General features: G+C 37.1%; 2 protein-coding genes across 9 annotated transcripts in view; one reads left to right on the forward strand and one right to left on the reverse strand.

Annotated features, from left to right (window-relative positions):
* The first annotated feature begins 304 nt into the window (after positions 1-304).
* Positions 305-18,966, forward strand: LOC117654354 (pericentrin). Of its 5 annotated transcripts, none has more exons than XM_034400947.1 (36): positions 305-527; positions 1,045-1,185; positions 1,267-1,402; positions 1,496-1,635; positions 1,729-1,911; positions 2,032-2,124; positions 2,199-2,329; positions 2,418-2,619; positions 2,713-9,649; positions 9,738-9,898; positions 9,977-10,144; positions 10,567-10,623; positions 10,924-11,028; positions 11,120-11,266; positions 11,383-11,520; positions 11,611-12,114; positions 12,203-12,355; positions 12,468-12,590; positions 12,982-13,122; positions 13,211-13,345; positions 13,490-13,852; positions 13,944-14,087; positions 14,175-15,225; positions 15,315-15,424; positions 15,502-15,541; positions 15,628-15,679; positions 15,771-15,915; positions 15,997-16,101; positions 16,208-16,270; positions 16,354-16,515; positions 16,598-16,738; positions 16,813-17,091; positions 17,167-17,351; positions 17,480-17,607; positions 17,682-17,814; positions 17,946-18,966. In XM_034400947.1, exons 1-36 carry the CDS (start codon positions 486-488, stop codon positions 18,055-18,057), a joined length of 13,050 nt encoding a protein of 4,349 aa, XP_034256838.1. In that variant the 5' UTR covers positions 305-485; the 3' UTR covers positions 18,058-18,966. The 5 variants fall into 5 exon arrangements, with proteins under 5 accessions (XP_034256838.1, XP_034256839.1, XP_034256841.1 ...); XM_034400948.1 differs by having other exon boundaries at positions 16,211-16,270; XM_034400950.1 differs by lacking the exon at positions 12,468-12,590.
* A 234-nt stretch (positions 18,967-19,200) lies between these two features.
* The window catches only part of LOC117654355 (TOX high mobility group box family member 4-like), a 28,301-nt gene continuing 25,802 nt past the window's right edge, over positions 19,201-21,699 (reverse strand). For all 4 annotated transcript variants that reach the window (XM_034400953.1, XM_034400952.1, XM_034400954.1 and 1 more), the window contains one exon: positions 19,201-21,646. In XM_034400953.1, coding sequence (XP_034256844.1) covers positions 21,577-21,646 — 70 coding nt within the window. In that variant the 3' untranslated portion in view covers positions 19,201-21,576. The remainder of the gene's footprint in view (positions 21,647-21,699) is intronic.

A 21,699-nucleotide genomic window follows, 5' to 3' on the forward strand; every position in this document is an offset into this window, starting at 1 on the left:
GGAGGAAAGTGAATGTTTCAACAGCCTTTCATGAATGAAACTGAGAACATTAGTTCATTTAATTTCTTACTCGATTCTATAAAATGTAGTGATTTCATCTGTACGTTTTTCCGAAGGATGTTTTGTCGTTATAGGGATCACTATAATCTTCACAATAGTAGCATTCTCTTGTATTACCTCTCATCTTATTTTTAATCATTATTCAAGATCGGATGCAAAGACATATGACATAAATTTTCTTTTAGGACGGTATTAAGCAACCGCAACCGCAAACGACTTTCCGCCTCTTTCCGCGGGAAACTAACTACCATTCTGTTGGCTACACTGTACAACGGTTTCCGTGTTGAAAAACAGACCCACTGTCAACAAACCCCGAGTTGAAATTGAACCACGCTCTTGATTCTCGCTGCACGCGTTGAATCATGAATGAAACGATCATTTCAATGGTTTCCCTAGACGTGCTTGTGCCTTAAAATTTCGTTGCTATGGAAGATCAAGACCCCGTTGCGAAGGTTGGGGTGGGAAAGGTATTTGGTGTCGATCCCAGCATTTGTACTCAAATTTGTTCCTTGTATCGTTTATAATCTCTTGGTATACAACGTGACACGATTAACTTATGTGCCTGAACTTTGTGTATTGCTCATTTCTCATCATTTTTCGTGCTATAGCTGATGGGCTTGAGACCATTATTTCTGCTCTCCGAAATCTATTTATAGGTTGGGTTCATTCACCAACTTTGTTTTCCGGCCGGTGTCATCTTCAGGCCTATGTGTCTTTGGCAGTTAATGTTAAGACACCTTTTGAAAATGTTGTGAACAATAATTATTTCCTCCCACTGAGGGCCTCAGCTGTGGAAACATGACATATGTTCATGCGCTTAGGCCCATACCTTGATTTTGGTGCTGTCAGTGTGCTTAGATGTGGATATTGTATTGTCTAATGTGTTCCTGACATACAACTTAGTTTTTGTTTCAATAACCTTGAAACATTATTTAATCATAAAATATTGTCTTAAACTTATAATCCCTTTTCTGCCTCCACTAGGCTGGGTCAAATGTGCAACAAAAACACGGGATTAGGCTCGAAAAGAGTAATACTGGCAAAAGAACTGAAACTAAGAGGGTATCAAATGATACTATGGAAACTATGTACCCTTCATCCTCATCATATACAACTGCCGAAGAGGTATATTTCCTTTCGAGCAAATGTGTAACCATTTTATCACTGCACTCATTACTGCTAGCTGATGACACAAATCATTTTCAGGGCCCTACATCAAATCACAACCACATCCAGATCTCTAATGGCATTCAATCAGCCTCCAAAGCTGTGAGCATGGATGAGAAATATTCTGTGACAGAGCTTTGTTCCCGTATCAGCCACCTGGAAGACTTACTTGCCGGTAAGAGTTTGATAAGTGTCCCATTCAATATTTTGAAGTGGGGATGAGCTGAAATATTTTTGACATGCTTAAGATTCTTATTTGTTTTTGTAGGGAAAGAAGCTGCCCTCATAGCAGTCACTCAGGAATTGGATGCCATAAAGGAAATGAGTTGCATTGATGCTTCTATTGGTCCACTTGCATCTGGATTTGATGTTGACTTTAAGGCCTCCATTGCTGAGTACAATAGAAAGGTTGGTGTTTGCTATGAGACCCATCATATCTCAAATTTTCTTTTATGTTACTGTTAAAACGTATAATGAGTGGTGATAACTTTTATTGAACAGCTTCAAGAGCATGCTGCAGCCTTGTGTCAAAGAGACGAAATGATACAGAAGCTTGCCATGTCATTGAAACAAAGCGTAAGAGACAGAGAGGAGCTGAAGAATGAGGCAGGTCGTCTCACAGAGCAGGTGCACACTCTCCAGTCTCAACTACATGCTGTTGGGCAGCAAGTGCAGCAGCCCCAGGTACTTAATAAAATTTTAATAAATAATGGATATCTATTCATAATAAAACAACTACAGAAATGACAGGTTAAAAGCAAGAAACTGCTGAAATCTAAAACTTTGTGTGTTTCTCTCTGATAGTCTAAACTCCTAGAGGCTCTACAAGAAAAAGATGCCCTGCTACTGAAAAAGTCAACAGAATTAACCCAGTGCAAAGCTCAGTCTTCTAAAGAGGTAAGCCCTTAAAATAGTTTTTAAGAATATTCCTCAATTTAAAGGACTCTTAATTCAACACATCTGTTTAACAGGTTCAATTTTTAATGAGCTCATTGGAGGCGCTTCAACAGCGTGCTGCTAGGAGTGCATCTGCTCCGCCACCTGCTATCCCTAATAAAGATGAATTATCAATAAAACTCTCAAAAGAGTTGAAAGATTTAAGGTAATATCCGAACCTACACAGGAAATTAATGTTTGCATTTTCAGTATGTCAATTACTATGTTATAAAGAAAACGTTTTCTGCTTACAGTGAGCGTTATGAAACTGACAAAACTCAGCTTACAGGGCAACTTGTTGAAGCACGCCGAATTGAGTCTCTCCTCAGATCACAGTTAACTGCTGCTCAGAATGAGTGTGAAAAGCTGAACCTGGACATCTCAAGCTTGAAACTTGCTCATGACACTCAGTTATCTGCTCATGAGGGAGCATATTTCTCCCAGAGTGCCCATGAGGTAGACACACTTTGTTTATTGTTATTCATTTTTAACCTGCTGTAACTTTTCAAACATGTTTTCTACTGGTTTTCTACTCTATTCGTGTTCCAGGAACAACTGAATCAAAAGCGAGATGATAGAGAAAAGAGAATTATTGAATTAGAAAATGAAGTTGAATCACTTCAATTGCTTCTGAATGAGAAAAGTTTAGAATGTGCAAGACAGGGAGACAAAATTGAGCGGCTCCAAGCTCAAGCTCTCGACTATACTGCTGAAATAACAACCTATCACCAAACCCTTGAACAGTACAAGAAACAAATTGATGAACGACAGATGAAATGTTCTGAGGATTTGGCTCGCAAAGATGCAAATCATCGTGCTGAAATTGCACTCTTGAATGGTCGCATATCTGAACTTCAAGAAGCGCATTCTCGTCAGCTTCACAGTATGCACCAAGACCTAAATAGGATGAAACAGAAACAGATGGAAGAACTAGCAACAATGCAACTATCCCATGAAAATGAAGTGAATACTAGCAAAAGAGATGCTGAAAGATTCCGAACTGAATTAAGAGAGAAAAACAGCTTATTAGTCCTCCAGGAACAGCAGCTCAGTGAAGAAAAGAAATGGAGTAGGTCATACAGCCAGAAGGTCGAGGAACTGGGTGAACAGCTGAATCGAGAAGAACATAATAATGAAAAATATAGAGGAAAGGTAGAGTCCCTTGAGCAACAACTTCAAGAGATTGACCAGGCATGTACTTTATATCAACCCCAGATTGAAATGTTGCACCAACAGTTAAAAGATGAACGTCAGAAATGCACCAACCTAATGAAGCAACTAGAAGATGTTCAGAAACAATTGAAGGTGGAGCAGGAGAGATGTAAAGCATACAGTGCCAGTGTAGATACGGCCAATACTAACATTAGGGATCTGGAAAGGAAAAATGCAGAGATCAAAAGCCAAGCTTCAAAGCTTGACCAAAATGCAAAACAGAGAATTGTAATGGAAGAACAGAAAAATGCAACTCTTGAAGTAGAAATTGTGAAACTAAGAGAGTTCCTTAAAGGAGAACAAAATAGAAATACTTCATATCAAAGTGAATTTGAAGCCTTAAACCAGAAAATCAAAAACTACACAGCTCTCGATGAAAATTATAAAGAGGTGCTTTTGTCATTAGAAAACGAAAGAGCTGTGGCCTCTAGGTACCTCTGTGAAATAGATGCACTTCATCAACAACTTGAAGATCAAAATCTTAAATTCACTAGTGATAAAGAAAAGTTAGAGCTTCAGATTCAAGCAAATCAAACTTCCTTGGACCAATCTGAAAAGAAAACAGAGGACCTAAAAAGGCAGCTGCTTGCTCTGCAACAGAGTCATTTGGAGGAAAAGTGGGACTTGGAAAAGCAAGTGAATGATTTATTGCAATCAGCAGAGCAATGCAAATGCCTCAAGAAGCACACAGAAAGTCTAAATGAGATAGTAACCCATTCTCTTGATGCAGAAAGTCAGGCCAAAGAGCATCCTAAGGTTTCTTATGAACAATTGTGTGCTTTGGAGGAAAAGCTAAAATTGCTCTCTGATGCTAACACACACCTGACAGAAGAAAGAGAACGGTCAGAAATGGAATTGAATGAAGTGAAAGAGCTGTATGCCACTTCTAAAGAAAACTTTGATAAAATGTCAAATGACTTAAAGACGGAGTTGGCAAGAAAAGAAACTGACATTGTTAAACTACAGGCACAGCACAATGAAACTTTACTGCAAAGGAAAGTTGCGAATGAACAACTTAATGAACTTGTGTCTGTCAAAGCTCAGTTAGAAAGGGAGCTTATTTCTGTTAAAGAAAATTATAGTAAAGAAGTATCAACGTTGAGTTGCAGGGTACTTGAACTAGAGAATAAATTGAAAGCCACTAACGAAAATGTGGGTGAAAACACCATAAAATGTCTTGTTAAAAAATGTCATGCGGACATTTCATTCTTACGGTCTCTGTGTGCATCGAATAAACGTGAGCAAGATACTTCTTGGGTGGATAAAGCCACTAATTCCATGCAATTGTTGAAAGGTGACTTTAATTGTGACTCAGTGGAAATCACTGGGCTTATGGCTCTTGATAACCTTTTGGACCACTGTGAAAGATATTCCAGTGAACAGAGGATGGGAATATGCCCAAGTGAAAGTCCAGTTGAACAACTGTACAAGTCGCTTCTCACTGTAGAAAAGCTCAAAATAGAATTAAACAGACAAAAGACACAGATTGATAATTTAAAACGGGAATGTAATCATTTGCCATCTTCAAATGTAGATTCCAATTTGTCACAAGCTGGGTCTCAACACCCCTCAAAAAAGGTGTCTAAAATTGTGTCATGTTGGGTTGAACAATGTAGGGATTTAGAGAAAATTAATGAACAACTGAAATGTGATGTGTGTGAATTACAAGTAAAACTTAAGGAAGCAGAAACCAAAATGTCTGTAAGTGAGCAAATTGCTAAGAAAACATCTATCAGTGTTTCTGGAGATAAATGCAGTTGTGAGATAAAATATCAGGAAGAAAGAAATCTTCTCAATAACTCTATTGAGGCCTTGCAAAACGAACTCCATGACAAAGAACTGAGCTATGAAGAGAAAATGAAGAGTATAATTGAAAAGAGCAAAGACCCAAATCAGTCGTCTAAAGGCCTCTCCAATTTGATCAATGAATTTTCATCAAAGGGTAAAGAAATTATCCGACTGCAAAATGAGCTTAAGAAGAGCCAGCGACATTGTCAAGTTCTTTTGTGCGAGAAAAGACATTTGGAAGGACAGGTTGAGAAAACACTATTTGCTTTAGATGAATCTTGGCAAACTTGTAAATCTCTTGAGGCAGACCTGTATAAGGTCTTGAAGGACAAAAGCATTTTTCAGTCAAGACTTATGCGCCTTGAAACACTCAACAAAAACGTCAACAAGAAAGAAGTCTCTTCAAATGAAATGGTTTGGCAGCTCATTGAAGAACTTTCAGCAGCAGCTGCACATGACCAGAGACCCACCGAGGTACTGCAGGATAACAATCAAAGAGTTACAGCTATAGAAAAAATAGAATCTCTAAAAAAAATAATTAACAAGATGAATTCTGACTGTGAATCACTGCTTGTGAATCTTCAAAAGAAAAATGACAAAGCTGCTGCTCTTAGCTATCTTCAATCTGAAGCTTTAGGACTTCGAAGAGTGCAAGCTGCATTGCTTGAAATTGAACAAACCATATTGAATAGGTGTGGACCTGCTATTCAATTGCATGTGGACCTACTGAAACAACAACTTCAAGAGAAACAAGTTAATTATCAAGATATGTGTGAGACTCACTACTCTTTGGAGGCTGAAATGAGAGAAATGGAGGAATGTTTCCAGCAGAAAGAAGAGCGTTTGCAAGGGGAACTGAGTAAACATAAGGCTACTGCTAAATATTGGCAGATGAAAGCTCAATCTAGTGATGCTCAGCTTTCTACCTTACGTCTGATAGAGCAAAGTCATCACGAAAGCTTCTCAGAAATACTTGTAGAAGTAGACTCAATGTATACTCAGGCATTGAGTATATTGAATGAAGAAGTAGAAAGAACAGCAGCAATTAGAGAGGCAAAAGTAAGAGCAGAAATGTCAGAAAAATTTGCCTCTGCGGAAAAGAAATACATGCAACGATTTGATGATCTTAGTAAACAAATTAAATCTGAAAGCAATGTGAAGGCCCTGCAACTGTGTCATGAGCAGGAAATAGAGGCAGTACTTGCTAAGTGTGAATATGTTCGGTACAAAGACATTCATAAGCTGCAGGAGACATCTTGCTCGTTTTTGAAGCATCCCCTTCTTACTAAAATTGATGCATCTGCTAGTGAACTATCATATTTATTGATGAAACACAACCTGTCCTTGCAGTACAAGTTGTGTCTGGAAAGGGTATCATCTTCTTTGCAAGGTGAATTGGAAAAAGAATTTACTTATTTAGAAGAGAAGATAGGTAGTTCTTCTACAAATGATTGCCCAGATTTGAGTTCGACTGCACCTATTTTGTATGATGAAACTTGCCTCAGTAGTTTAGAGCAACTTGTCTTAAAATGTAACGAAATGTCTGAAAAATTACTCGAAATGCAGACAGAAGGTTTGCAATCCTTGTTGTCTACTTTTAAAGAGCACCATGAAGTTATAGTTGGAAAATTCAGAAGTATGACAAATGAACTTAACTCACTTTGTGATATTAAGAATATTCAAGAAGAGTTGGCTAAAGTTAAGGAAGAGCATCAACTGGCTCTTGAAAGCTTGTGTGCAAGTCATAAGGCTGAGGTGTGTCGTCTTCGAGTGCTGTCTGAACAGAATGACATTGATTCTTCAGAGACAAATGAGACAGCTTTGAACGTACTTCGAAGAGAGTTAGAAGAAAAACATAAAAAACAAATGGAAGAACTGCGAACATACTTTGAACAGAAGTGTGCAGATTTTGAAAAGCATTATTCGGAAGAAGTGTTTAGTCAACATAGTAGGAAACTTTCTGACTGCAGTTCTGCTTCTGAGTCAGAGTTGGTTTCTGAAATGTATTATGCAGGGCCTGGATCTTCTTCTTGCACCGGTGCTGCAACTACACCCCATTTTTGTGACATGCTGGGAGAATGCAGTTTCAAAGAACTTGAAGAGAATACCAGAGCAGTTGACTTAGAGAAGCTTTTTGTTGATAATAGGGAGCAAATAGAGACCATGCGGTTGGCTTTGGAGAGTCGTCATCAAGGAGAATTAGAGGCCCAGAAAGAACTTTATGAAGCAAAAGTGGAAGAATTGCTACAAAATATGAATGAGAGTCATTCACTGGAACTGAAATTGCAAAGTAAACGTTTAAATGAGATGCAAGATCTAGAGAAGTCACTAACTATTAAACTCTCTGCAGCTGAAAAAGAAATTTTGCTGTTGAAAGAACAAATATCATCCTTTGGAAAACCAGAAGTGCTTGAGCAACTCGATGTCAAAATAAGTGAGCCACAGAAGGATGTTCACAGAACCTTACATGAACTTGAAGCGGAATTGCAATCAATGTCAAATACTCTAAAGCGGAAAGAGTCTGAAAGTTCTGCCCAGATTGCCTCACTGAAGATAAAATTAAGACAAAATCTTGAAGTGACATCAAAACTTGAAAAAGATATGTCGAACCTTCGGTCCAAGTATGACTCAGAGGCTCAATCCCTCTCAGCTGTAATTAATGACAAAATCAAGACTATTGAGGAACTGAATCTTAAGATCCATGAACTATCTTCGAAGCTTCTGGAAAGTGACTCTCTTCGGAAACAATTTGAAAGTGAACTAAAGAGTACGTGCACTCAAATGCAAAATGACTTTGACAGTATTCTCAGAGAAAAGAATGAAGAGTATAATAGTAAAGTAAACAGATTGCAATCAGAATTGGAGAAGAAGCATCTTGCAGATATTCAAAAGGAGGCCCTTGAAAATGAACACATTTTGACAGAAAAAGTTAACAACTTGGTTGAGGAAAAGAAGAGATTGCTGGAAGCGGAGTATTCTGAATATTTGGAATTTGTTAAAAAGTGTGCAGATGACACAAAGATGAAATTAATACAGCATCATGAGGAGGAAAAAAGACAACTCTGTGAGAATCATAAAAAAGAGATAATTGAACTTAGTAAATCACAGCAAACTAATCACATTTCGGAAAGCAAAATTGCAGCATCACAGAGTAGTTTGCAAGTTACACTCTGCAATGAGGGCTTGATCAAAGAGTCTGCTCTTAGTAATTGTTTGCAGGAGTTGCTGAAATTATCTTCTGAAATGCCTTTAAACCAGCAGCAGCATCTGGAAAAAATAATTTTGAAGTTATGTCGGGAAGAAGTAATTCATCAACAAAAATTGCACCAAGAGTTAGAATCCAGACTTGAAAGTGTCCAGAAAGACTGTGAAAGACGCTTCCATTTGCAACTGGAAGAAGCAAGAGCTGACATTGTCAAGGCTCTTGAGCAGCAAATTCAACAACTTCTGGATGACAGTACTGATACTATGGATAAACCAGTTGAACTTCAACAATTAGAAAAGAAATTTGCTCATAAATACCAGCAGAAACTGACTGACATGCAAAACGAATATGAAGCCAAAGTCTCTGTGCTTTTATCCAAACATGCAGCACAATTATCTGCTGCCAGGAACAAGAATCAGAAGAATAATGGGATTACATCTGAAGATTTGGAAAACTTATACAAGGAGAGAGATTGCCTGCGAAATGTTGCCGCGACTTTGCGTGATGTTGTGGCTGAACTTGTTAGATATTTCTTGTCATGGGAGGATGATTTTAATAACACTTTAATGGATGAACTTGCTAAACTAGAGTCGGTAAAAGACAATGATATTCTGTCAATTACCAACCAGGATGATAGTATCATTTTAGAACAGTCACACAATGTGTCGGAAAGAGATTCTACTGCTAGTGATGATGAAATACCTGTCATTGTTGCTACCCCTGCTAAAGGAAGAGAGCCCTCTTCTTTTGTAAAACGAGTTCATTTCGCGCCAGATGTTTCTGGAATTCTATCTCTCCTTGATGATGGCTCATTACTTGATGGTGTTGGCCTAAACTGTAGCATCCGAGATGCATCATTGAATTTTCAAGAAGAACTTGATCGCTGCTTGGCCCGACTTCGGAGCGACTCTGCAGCGTTATATGCCTTGTCCAAACCAGCTTTGTCTAGTGTTGTGCCCAAACAGCAGTGCGTGCCTTTGCCTTCTGAAGATGAGGCCACAGAAAAGCTCTCTGAAAAATTGTCCGAAGCCCTGCATCGTGCTGAACAGCTTCAGAGAGAAAATGAGGGACTTCAAAGTCAGATTTATACTTTACAAGAGGAACACAAAATGTCTGTTGATGAACTAGAGGCCATACGTGAGCGCCTTACTAATTTTGAACAAGAGGCCCGGCATCAAGCAGAGCTAGTGGCTGAGGGCTACGGAGAAGGGGAAAGGTCAATTACTTGCGATGTTCCAAGCAGCCCGCGTGCTACCACTGTTGGAGAACTCCAAAGCAAAGGTAGTTTTGTCAATAAATTTTAGAAACTACTGAAACTTGCCCTGTACTTTTTAATTGAGTCATGTTAAATTTTTTCATATTGGTTTAGCACGAGCACTTCTATTGGGAGAAAGCAATGTTGAAGAGGGGTCTGGAGTTGTTTCTCCTAACACAAGCCAGCTTTTGCCCCATGTTGTAGAGGAGCTGTGCAGAGACTGGGAGCGCTTGGCTGAAGATTCGAAACACAAACAAGAGGACCTCCAGCAACAAGTAAGTTCTCTTCTATTAGCATTTTCATAAAAAATAAAAGCATTTCTTTAAAATATTTTTTTTCCGCTGATATACAAGGTTGAAGCAGCGGACAAACAATTACGTGCCTCAAGAACCTTTATGGACGAACAAGCAGCTGAAAGGGAGCAAGAACGAGACGAATTTGTCCAAGAAATCACGCGATTGCAAGAATTACTGCGAGACAAAGATCGCGATCGAACTTCTCATCAACATATGAATCACGAGGTACACTTAGATATTTCATTTTGTTTATTTTTTTCCTTTCACACAAGGTTTAGCTACTGTCTCTATTTTGAGACATTCTTTCTTCTCCAAGCAATTTCAACTAACTGGCACCAAACATACTAGCACCTTGGGAGTATGAATGACTGTAAACCCACAGTGGGGAAGGCATGAAACATAACGAGGCTGAGGCCTGTAATCCAACTGCATGTTTCAAAGTAATTCTTGACGGGCATATTTCATCAATTCTGGATCTCAAAACCATTTTTCTGCGAGCTTTGCTGCACTTGTAAGCAGGGCTATTTCTCAATCGCAACACTGGAAATTTCCTTTATTTCTTAGCTTGTTAAGGTTCTTTCATTTTGAAATTTGAGAGGTTTTATTTATTGCCGCCTAAGACAAACTATACTTTTATGCACCTACAGTCTACTGATCTGAGTTGCATGCACCTGAAGCACCTAGGCCTAAGCACATCTGTCTCCGTGAGTGTCATAAAATTTCGTGTCTTTCTTGTTTTAATTTGTTGTAGCTTTATTGTTTAAACTGCTGGTGTTCTAGCTTTCCTTATAGTAGTTTTGTATTTTAATTTTAATACTGTGCATACTTTTTTGTTTTTAAATTCTTGAGTTTATTCGCGGGCAATCCATTAAATATATTTCCCATCTGCTGGTCTTTGCATGAATTGTTTCAGTATTTGTGATGGAATGTTTAGTCTATCATCTTGTACCTGTTTATCAAACTTGCCCTTTACATTTTGTAATATTTGTTCTTGTTTTACATAGGTTGAAACTTTGGAAAATCAACTTAAAGAGACTCAATTAACATTACAAGAAGCACGAGAAAAACTTGAAAAGCTCCAGGCAGAGCATAAACAAGCAGTTGAGAAGGTGACATTTCATGTGTTTTTAGTGCTTTTATTAAAAAAATGGGTTTGTAGTGTCTTATTGAATCTTTCCCTTCCATCTGTTACTTTTGAAGATATGGACCTTACGAGATATAATCAGTGATTTGGAAGTGCAAGTTGCTTCGAAAGCAGAAGAAGCTGCTTCCGTGTCTGCCCAAAATGCCGCCCTCCAACAAATGGTGGAACAGCAAGGTCGCACTCAGTTAGAACTTGCTCAAGAAGTATGTCATTTTTTCTCTAGTAATAGTGTGTCTTAATGACCTTCTGACTGTAGTGGCTCTAAAGTGCCCAATCTTATGTTCTTTTATTTAATTCAAATTTCAATTTTTACTTTCAGATGGAAGAAATCCAGTTGTGTTCAAACAATGGAAAACTTGCAGAACAAATTTCTCAGTTAGAAGAACAGCTTAAGAAGCATCAAATGCTGGCTGATCAGTTAGGTGATCCTAATGTCATTGAACATATGAAAAACCAGGTATGTCCAGAATGTATTATTTTTAGTCTATTCCTTTATCTGTAATTACACTGCTTAACAGTCATGAAACTAAGCCTTCCCTATTTTCAGCTCCGAGATTTAGGCATGTCATTAGAGCTGCACACTCGAGAATTGGAATGTGCGAATGCTTCCAATGCCTTACCTGCCAGTCCATGCTTAAGCTCACCTTCAGAGGATGTTTCAATTCGTGAAACATTGTGGGCCATGCGGTGTGCCAACGAAAATAAAGATGGTTCTCACAGTGCAGATCCCTGTCTAGCCTTACCTCTTTATGAGGTTTCCGTTGTAATGGAACAGTGGCAAAAACATGCAAGAGCTGATGATGCTATTTTAAAGAAGATCCGTGAGATAGATGTGCATGTGGATGACATGCACGCTGAGAAAGATGCACTAGTTTCCCGACTTCAAGAGCAAATGCAACTGTCATCATCTCTTCAATCAAAATTGGACGAATATAGATGTAAATCTGATGTCAAACTATCTCAAGCCACAACTGAAATGCAAAGCCAGATTGAGGATCTAAGAGTTGAAATTCACAATTATGATGAGACGCTTGAATCTAGAGAAAAGCAGGTTTGTACTATCTGAATTACTATACTAATAGTCATTTTTATTTTTGTAAAATTGAGTTACATTGGAAGTACTATGTTGTATTTTGCAGATAGAAAATTTGAGAATGTCTCTTCTTCGGGCAGAAAATGAACTGCGGACAAGAGATGCCGAAATAAGGAAAAGTGCAGAAGCAGAGCGCAACATAGCTGCTCAGTTGCAGTTGCAAGTCTCAAAACTAAGTGCAGATAAGAATAAACTTGAGGTGAGCCATAGCTTGTGTTGTGTTGTGTTTTTTTTTGTTTTTTTTTGAGCATGTCGTTTTTAACATATTAGTGTTTCTGTTTGTTCTAATCTTCTCGATTTTTGTATGCCAGGCAATGCTTTCAGAAAAAAATGCTATGCATGTTAGCTTACCTGCACTAGTTGAATCTATGCTTGTAGACAAAAATGATGACATTGACAGATTAGAAAGACAAGTGCAGCATCTTTCTAAACAGGTAATGTGTTGCTATTTTAACTTAATGTTCCATTTTGCATTTGACAGGCGATGTAACACATGTTTCTTTTCTAAAATAATTATGAATCACGTGTTTCTTAAATCATCTTGTGTCAGTTCTTGAAAGGTCAATCTAGAAGGCTCTTTTTTTGTTGGAGACATTGTTACCTTGCGATTCCCCACCTAGGTTGGGTGTCAAATTTTCAAAGGCATCTTGATTGATTGACTGACTGATTCTTCTCAGTGGATTTTTGCGTACTCTTTTCTTGTAGGATTGATCTTGTATTCTACAGTCTTAGATGTTTACCACTTTCATTTGCTTTTGTGCACATCACTACGCTTTCTTTTCTCGTGATATTGCTTTGTTTTCATAGATTTATTGTTGTTTTCAGATGGAATTAAGTAGTCATTATGTTGCAACACCTAGCACCACATTAGAATTTGAATACTCTGAGTCAGAGAAAGTACGTGCACATGTTGAACTGTCACCTGTTTTGCATCTTAGAAGAAGTGTCAACTTGTCGCCAATTAATGTATGTGTCAGCCCTATTATTGTCATTTGGTTGCCATTGTCTATCAATAGTTTCAGGAAAATTACAAATTCTAATCAATGTTGTACAGGAAAGCGTGTGTCGCCAAAGTGATGTCCACCCAGATGAGATTTCTGTCCCATTTGGAGCACAGCAAATGTCCTTGGAAAACAATAATCCTGAAATAGAAGTCAGTCTGAAGCCTATACCCATAGAGGAGGAAATGGTAGGTTCAATTCCTGCAAAAGACATCGACAGTGTTTGCGTTGTTGTTCCATAAGTTTTTGCTCTTAAAGAACATACTGAAAAACTGTTAGGTACACACAGGGAAAAAATAGTCCGAGATTTCTCATTCTTTTATTGTTTTCAGATACATTCACAGCAAAACCCAAGCAATGAAAGTATATCAGAAATTCTTAGCTCTTCTGCTGATACTTTCAATACTTCAAGTCTCTCTAGTTGTGAGAAAAGAGTTGCAACTCTTGAGGAGGAATTAGAAGAGAAGAACAAGCTCATTGCTAATTATGAGCAACAGATTCAGGAGAACGCAGCGATACTTTCTGAAATGGAGCAGAAATGTAAAGGCTTGGAGGATTGTGAGAAAAAGTTGCTGGATATGGTCAATTTAGAAAAAGAACTGTCAACAGTCAAAACAGAATTGGCAAAAACTCGCTTAGAATTATCAGATAAAATTCAGCAATCTGATGTTCAGTCAACTCAAAAACCCACTGAGGTTTGTTCATGAAACTACTCATGTGATTTTTTAGGGTAACATATCACAATCATTACTACATTGTCACTGCACTGTCATATTCATTTTACAGCTTGAGGCAAAAGAATCTGAGATTCAGCGACTTAAAGATGAAGTTGGTGCTACTCAAACCATTCTGGCAAATTTGCAACGGAAAGTTCAAGAAGCTAAGCAAATAGCTAGATCTCCTAATCGTTCCTCTCCAGAAAAGAACCAGGTAAGTTAAATTTTCCAAAGATACGGTACTATCTTAAACACTAAACAAACTGCAATACTTTTGATTCCTTTCTTGGTGCTTCTTCAGGCCTTACAAGCTGTGCAGAATGAACTTGAAACAGCAAAACAGGAAATTGTCGAGTTGAAAGATTTATGCACATCAATCCGATCAGAAGTTGAAGGAGAGTTTCTTCAGAAGCAGGCTCAATTTGAAATTGTGCTTAATCGTGAACAGCAGGCTAAGAAGTCACTTCTAGAAACTTTAGACAAGATGCAGAAAGAAAAGAACGAGCTAGAGCAAGAGACCAACAAGACAATTCTAATCAAATTAGAGAAAGAACTCAAGGAGACAAAAGATAAATTAACAGAGATATATGAAGATAATGCTAAACTGCAAACAGAACTGAGCCAGGTTAATATGGAGTGTGTCACTCTGAAACAACAGCTAAGCACTCCCATCAGAGAGGCAACTTCGCTTGCCCATAAATTGGAGTCAGAAAAGAAATTTTCAGATACTCTGAAGGAAGAGCTTTTGTTATTCAAAACTAAAGCCAGTTCTTTGGATGAGGAATGTCAATCCCTGAAAGAGCAAACTAAGGTCCTTCAGGAAATGTTAGACTCAGGAAAGAAGAATTCTCAAATAACCAGTGAGAATGAAATACTTTTGAAAGATATTTCCCATTTGAAAACAGAAATTGAGTCACTGCTTCAGGAGCTTAAGGGCTACAAAGACATAATTGATGAACTTTCGCACAGAAATGCTGTCTTGACAGAAGAAAATACTGATGTAGGGAAAGAGCTATCAGATATGAAGCAAATTATCATTGACTTGCGTGGAGAAAAAACTTCGAGGGATGAAACTCAGAGAGAGCTGCAGTCCAAACTACACGAATTGAATGAATTAAAAATTCAGAAAGATAAATATATGAAGGAGCTCTTCTCATTGAGACAAGGACTGAATAACATTCACTCTGACACCAATGATTTATCTGGATTAACTTCGGAAGATCATGCCATTTTACACAACCTTCAGAAATTATTGTTCACCAGAAAACATAGGGGAGAGGGAGATGGCCCGTGGAACAGGTTGTCTTTTACAGAGACTGACATTCATGAGATTCAGCCGGCAAATTCTCCAGGTTTGTATTTTTGTGTTAATATAAAGAATAATTATTAATATACCTGTGACCGATATTTCATCAGACTTTATTCTCCTTTTACACTCTAGAATCTGAGTTGCTTGATGATCTCACGGATTTAGTTCAGCATGAAGTTGATGTATCAGTGCAACTGGATCAATCTTTACTCCAAACAATAAACCCTCACAAAAAAGAAGAGGTATTTGTCTTGTGCTCTACTTATTAAATTTGACTTATTAGGAGTAGGTTTGTTACATAAATTTTATTTTGTTATAGGTGTCAGTGGCTGAGAAAATGGAAAAGCAAGCTGATCAAGGTGAAAAATTTAAACATTTGTTACTGTATTTTGCTTTCTTTGCTCTTTGTAAACTAACTTTTAATTATCTTGAATTACAATTGCAGCGGTATTTGGCAGAAGTCAAGATGCACGTGAGATTCAAAGCCAGAAAGTTAGGTATGAGATTATTATTGTTATTTCTTTCATGGAAGGTTTAAGTTGACACTGGACCAAAAAATAGACTGAAAGTTTTGTTTTCTGAATACAGAGAAACTGAAGCACAGGATAAGATTTCTCAGCTGGAGAAGGAATTGTACCACATGCAATCTTCAGTCAATTTATTACATGCTAAACTTGAAGCCGAGCGAGCACAATACTGCACATTGCAGCAACAGGACTGTGTCCTGATAGAGGTGAATCACAGTTTCAATCAAATTATGGCTTCCATGTCAATTTGATATGGATAATTCATACTTTCCTTCATTTTGATTTAGCAAATGCGGGTGAAACTTTCTGAAGCTCTTGATGGTCAAGCCAGGTTACAGATGCAATTACAATCTGAAAAAAGCAAACAGCATTGTTTGTTTAAGGACACCAACGTTAGTAATTCAAAATACTGTTTTTACAACGTTTCGTTTTTTCTGTTTGGAAAGTTGGGTAGAGGAATGGATATCTAACATTTTTTTACTTTCTTATGTTGTATAGCAGGTTTCAAATCAATCATCTAAGCCTCTATCTGACAAAAATAGTGACGAACTTCAAGAACAAGTAAGTATTGTGAACCTCTGCTCTGTGTCCTCTGCTGCACAGCCAATATACTGACATTGAATATTTTTTATTGTCTTTTATAGCTGAATGCAGCTAAATCAGAGCTGGCAAGACTTCAGTTAGAGAAAGATGCATCAGAAAGGCAGATAAAGAGGTTGCTAGAAGCTGAAATTCAATGGAGTCGTAGAAGAGCTCTTACGGAAGAAAAGCATAGGCGTCGTATTGATCAATTACAATCTTTACATGTAAGAATTTGCTGGTGTAGTCTTTCTTTCTCATTTCTCGCTACTTCTCAGTACTGAACCATTACTTTTTTTCTCTGCGTAGGCTGAAACGCAACAAGAATGTTTGATGTTACGGCAAGAACTGTCAGCTTTAAATCAAAAGCTCCAGGTCGCTCAAGAGGAATCTGCAAAGGATTTAGATGCCCAGCTGAAAAATCATACGCCTTTTGTAGAGAGACTCAAGGTAAAATCCGCAACCTTATACTTTGTTAGTATTTAACATAATTTTATTCATTTCATTTATCATTTTTGTTGAAGAATATGAACGCCTTCCTTGAAGAACACATTGAAGAAAATGTGAGGATGGCAAATGAAATGGAAAAGTTGATAGATGAGCATAGAAAGTTACGAAGCCGTATTGCTCAGCTAGAAGGTCAACTTGCTGATAAGAGAAGTAATGAAAGTTTTGAAGCAGCCAATGCCAGATTTGCTGCTGAAAGAGCTGGGTGGGAGGCAGAACAAAAAGCGTTGCTTCATGCATTGAATGAAGCAAAACAAAAGCAACTACTGCTTCCCGATTCTGATGTTGAAGAGAGAGTGAGTAAAATTTTTCTGTTTTATAGCGTGTTTCACAATCTATCATAATAATTAATTGGAACCTCTTGAATACAGGTGAGTCATTTGTTTGGGCGCTACCTGCGTATGCAGAGCTACCGAAAAGCCTTGGTGTGGCAGAAGCGGTATCTTCTCTCAGTGATATCTGGACTAAATGAATCAAAAACATTGGCAGCTTCACATTTAACCTCTTTTGGTGGAAAAGCGAAGGAAAAGACTAGTACATCTCGTCAAAAATTCAGGTAAGGATAGTCTAATTCTACTTATAGTTACTCACTACCATAAAAGCTGCTTTAATGGAAAGCGTCTTGGCCTAAGGATTGATTTAAGCTGGTGTTCCATCACAAACTCAAAATATGTGTTTTTGCAGATCTGCTGTACTGGTGATAATTGCTCTTCAGCGTATGAGATTTATGGTTGAGAGGTGGCTTCGTGGGAAGCGTATTGGCTGCGGAGTTGTTGTCCAGCAAACTCTTTCTCAATACACTTTCACATCAGGTATTTTTTTACTGCTTTCATTCTAATGAGGCTCGCTGAGGAAGGGAAATTCTCATTTATTTGTTCCATTGTAGGTAAACAGCCTACTTTTGCTGGAACTCGGGTTCCTACAGATGAAATGCGCAGTGGGCTATCACAGTCACCTCCTACCTTAGAAAGACCAAGACAGTCACGTTCTCAGCCTTCAGAACATCCCCAACTTCCAAGGTGTGTTGCATTCTTTTATTAATTTTGTGCTCTGTGTACACTTTTTTGAGTTCAAAATTGTTTCTTACTGTATTAAATGTGGTTCTTAGGTACCTAATTTGGTTATTTGACTAATGTTTATACTTTTGCAGATTTTCAATGACGAATAGAGGCTATGGATCAAGTACTCTTTCAGAGTGTGTTACAAATTTCCATTTGGTTCAACAGCGCTTTGACGCCCTCTTATCAAATCCACCTAAATAGTAAAAATATTTGCAAATTTGAGTTTTTTGTTGCCTAATCCAATGCTGTTTGTCACAGTGCATATTACATTAAAACTACTGATATAATGCCAACATGATATTGAGGCTAGTCACTTCATGCCATTTGTTTGTAGAAATTCACATTTTTTATTAGTAGTATTATTTTACATGAGTATTTTTCATTTTGCAAACATTGTTATGAACATTTGTCAGGCAAATTGGTTATTTGTCAACTTTCTAATTATAAGTGATGATGGGACAATTTTCTCCTTAACGTGGAGGTGGAAAGAGGAAATTGCAGTTGTTAAGGGGCTGCAATCAATTGTGATACTGAAATTTAATAGAGTTGAAGGTTATACCAGTACGTGTTCAAGAACCTTCTTGAACTTTGTTTGATATGTCCTTTCTTTCTATTTGTTTTGTAGTATTATTTATTACTAAAATAATAATTTTTGTGTGTGTGCCTTCTGTTTTTGACAGCAACTTATTATTTTTTAAACTACTGTATTCACATTAAGACTGCAATTTTGTTTAGATACTGGCAAGCATAGGCTGCATTGTGATGAAAATAGTGTACCTGTAGCGTATTGTGCGTACATGATTGTCAAACATTTTACTGTCCACAAAATGAAGATTCCAAATTAAAGTGTGGCCAAGAACAAACCATGTTAGGTTTTCATTCTTGGTTTGTCTTTTTAAGTTGGAGATCATGTAGAAACGTTATTTCATTGAGATAAGCCACTTTTTGTTGTCATGTTTTTAATTTGTATGAAATAAGTTTATGGTTGTAGCTATTAGATGTGAAACACTCCACATTTGGGACACTCGCATGCTGAGTTATTGTATTAGTTTATTTTTTTGAACTCTCTTGGACGTTTTAATAAAGAAGTGTGAACTGACTTACTTAGAAGTACTGGTTTTTATTTCTACTAGTCCTATCCTCGCAATTCCCATTATCTAAATCCTTCTGCTTAGTGCGGCTAGAATAACATATGAGGAGTGTACTCCTCTGTGCCTGCCTCAAAGGCTCAAGTTACCACGACCCACCAAAGTTGTCTGTGGGCGTGGAGTTAAGAGTTCTAAATCCATGGTGTGGGGAAATGGGTACAGCACCCCATGTTATTTGTTAAGAAAGCAAATGAGATTTTTGTTTTCATTATTTAATAATTAGGAATACATAAAGGGAGAGTGAGAGTCTGGACAGAAACTTTAACATCCATCATCACAGCTCCTCAAGAGTAACATAACATCTGTACATTGTATGATCTTCACAATGAGATTATAAATGGCATCAATATTTTATACTTACAACAAATAAAACTCTTTTAAAAAGTTTCACACAGCAAATTTGAATTTGAAGAGAGGACTCAATTTAAATATTTGGTCACAAATAAAAAGTGATTACCAACAAGCTATGCTTGCCTGAGGGTATAACAGACATCAAAAGAAGTTTCACAAAGAAGGAAAAAAAAAAAAAAAACAAGATGGAAACACATTACCATTGATGGTAAACAGGTACCCACATAAATATGTACAAACAAGAACAAACAAAAAGGTTCGGAACAACATTGTACCTAACTTAAAAATGATACAAATAAACAAGTAACCAAGTTCAATCAGTTTGTTTTAAATACACCTAAAATCAGATGGATATAACTCGCTTTGGCGCAATGATCCAATCAATGAAAACTAATTAAGATGATCCTGATGGATAAACAAGGAGTGAAAATGGTAAAGTCAATGATAATTCAAATGCGTGCAGTGGATTTACTGAACCGGTTGGAGTGATACAACATCAATTCCAAAACCCACAACCTACTTTAAAACAAACCTTCACCTCATCGAAATTTGTTACTTGAAAATGAGCAATTAAGTGGAATTTGACAGTATTTGGGGTGGTACAGTGAGAGAAAGCTACTATGGAGATTATGTACAATGCCTGAGAAAAGAGCAAGGCTACAACAATCTAGTCTAAGATAAAATGAAATATTTGGATTAATTTTGGTTTCTTCTCACAATCTGACAAGAGCTGATTCACTTTCATAGAATCAATAGTAAATAAGATAAAAAGTTTCTTTTTCTCCAACAAAGAATAAAATTAAAAAATGTACAACATAAAAAGAGGAAGAAAATCACATCTTGTACTTTACAAAAGTATGTTTGAGTATAAACATGGGTATAAATTACTTCTTGGTCCAGTAAAGGGCTAATATATACTTTATTTTAATATTGAACCTTCTAGCAGTTTTCAATTTTTTAAATACTATTCTGTACAAAACAAGTCCACATGCACGTGAGCGGACCAACAAACCCACTCCTCCTTGTCCTTCTGTCTGACCGTCAGTCTGTCAAGTCTGTCCAACTTTCTAGCAAAATTTGAATCAAGTTCTTCCAATGCAATAAAAGAGGGGCAGCTATTTATTTTAGCACAATAATGTTGCACCTGGCATTTGATATGATATTACAAAAATAGCCCTTAAGACAGACTTTACTATGGCTTTAAAACGAAACAAAGAGAACAATAAGCTGGCATGACCAGCATTAATTATCTTGTTTCTTGGGTGTTATGGCATGGTCTAAATTCAAAATATGAAGACCAACTAACACATTTCATAAAGAAACTAGGAATATTTTCTAAAGGTACAACAATGATTTTTAAACACATTTTCACTTCTAATACATTTATTAAGCTAAATTTAGCAACAGAAATTTAACTTTTGTTGCTGCTCTGTGGACATAAAGGGCATTTTAACAACATGCAGAACAAAGAATAATGCAGATAAACTCGCAATTAACAGCAACATTTTAACATGAGCTGGTAAGCTATCCATTACCACAATCAAGATAATTTTCTTTTAGATTACATTAATAATAAATGGAATAATAATGTACACATAATTCTCATATTTTGGAATACTTAAACTGGGGAGGGAGGAGGGAGGGAGAAAAAAATTAACAAGTAAAGGACAGCCTACAAATTCATCTAAACTGCATAAAAAGTGAATTTAATCATACATACACATTACTCTGCTCATGTACCACCTAGTAATACTTAAATTTGTAGGAGAAAATTAAATGATTAACATTAAAGTTGAGACTCCACTTTAACCTTCTCAAACCTACATATTTTTTTCAGCTGCAGCAAACACGCCAACTAAGTATACATTCACAGAGGTGAGATGTCTACTACTAGAAGATGTGAAATTACAGAAAGTGTGAAATTTAAGTGTTAGGTTTCATTCACAACCACTCATTCTTTCTGATCAGTATCTCGCCACCCTCTTGTAGATGTGTAGTAAGAAAACAATTTCCATGGACAAAAAACAGCTGAAGCAGACGATGTCCATCAGAGATGCAACCACAACCATTTAGGTCTACCCTGAATTCATCTGCTTGTCTTCATCACAGCATGAACTCTACCCATTAAGGAGAGCGTTTCAAAGGGAAGCAGACAGTTTCAGGGCGTTGGCTATGTGGGTCTATTGGTCTGGTCCATGAGTCCTCAGTGACCAAACCAGTCTTACTTCACAGTTGAATAAGTTTGTGGTTGAGGATTCTGATTAGATGCTACCCATGAACTGAATACATCCCTGCGAAAGAAAAAAAAACATATAAATAAATTATATAAATTATGTATAAATTA

The sequence above is a fragment of the Thrips palmi genome, unplaced genomic scaffold (genome assembly GCF_012932325.1).
Source record: "Thrips palmi isolate BJ-2018 unplaced genomic scaffold, TpBJ-2018v1 HiC_scaffold_10, whole genome shotgun sequence".
NCBI classification, from domain to species: domain Eukaryota; kingdom Metazoa; phylum Arthropoda; class Insecta; order Thysanoptera; family Thripidae; genus Thrips; species Thrips palmi.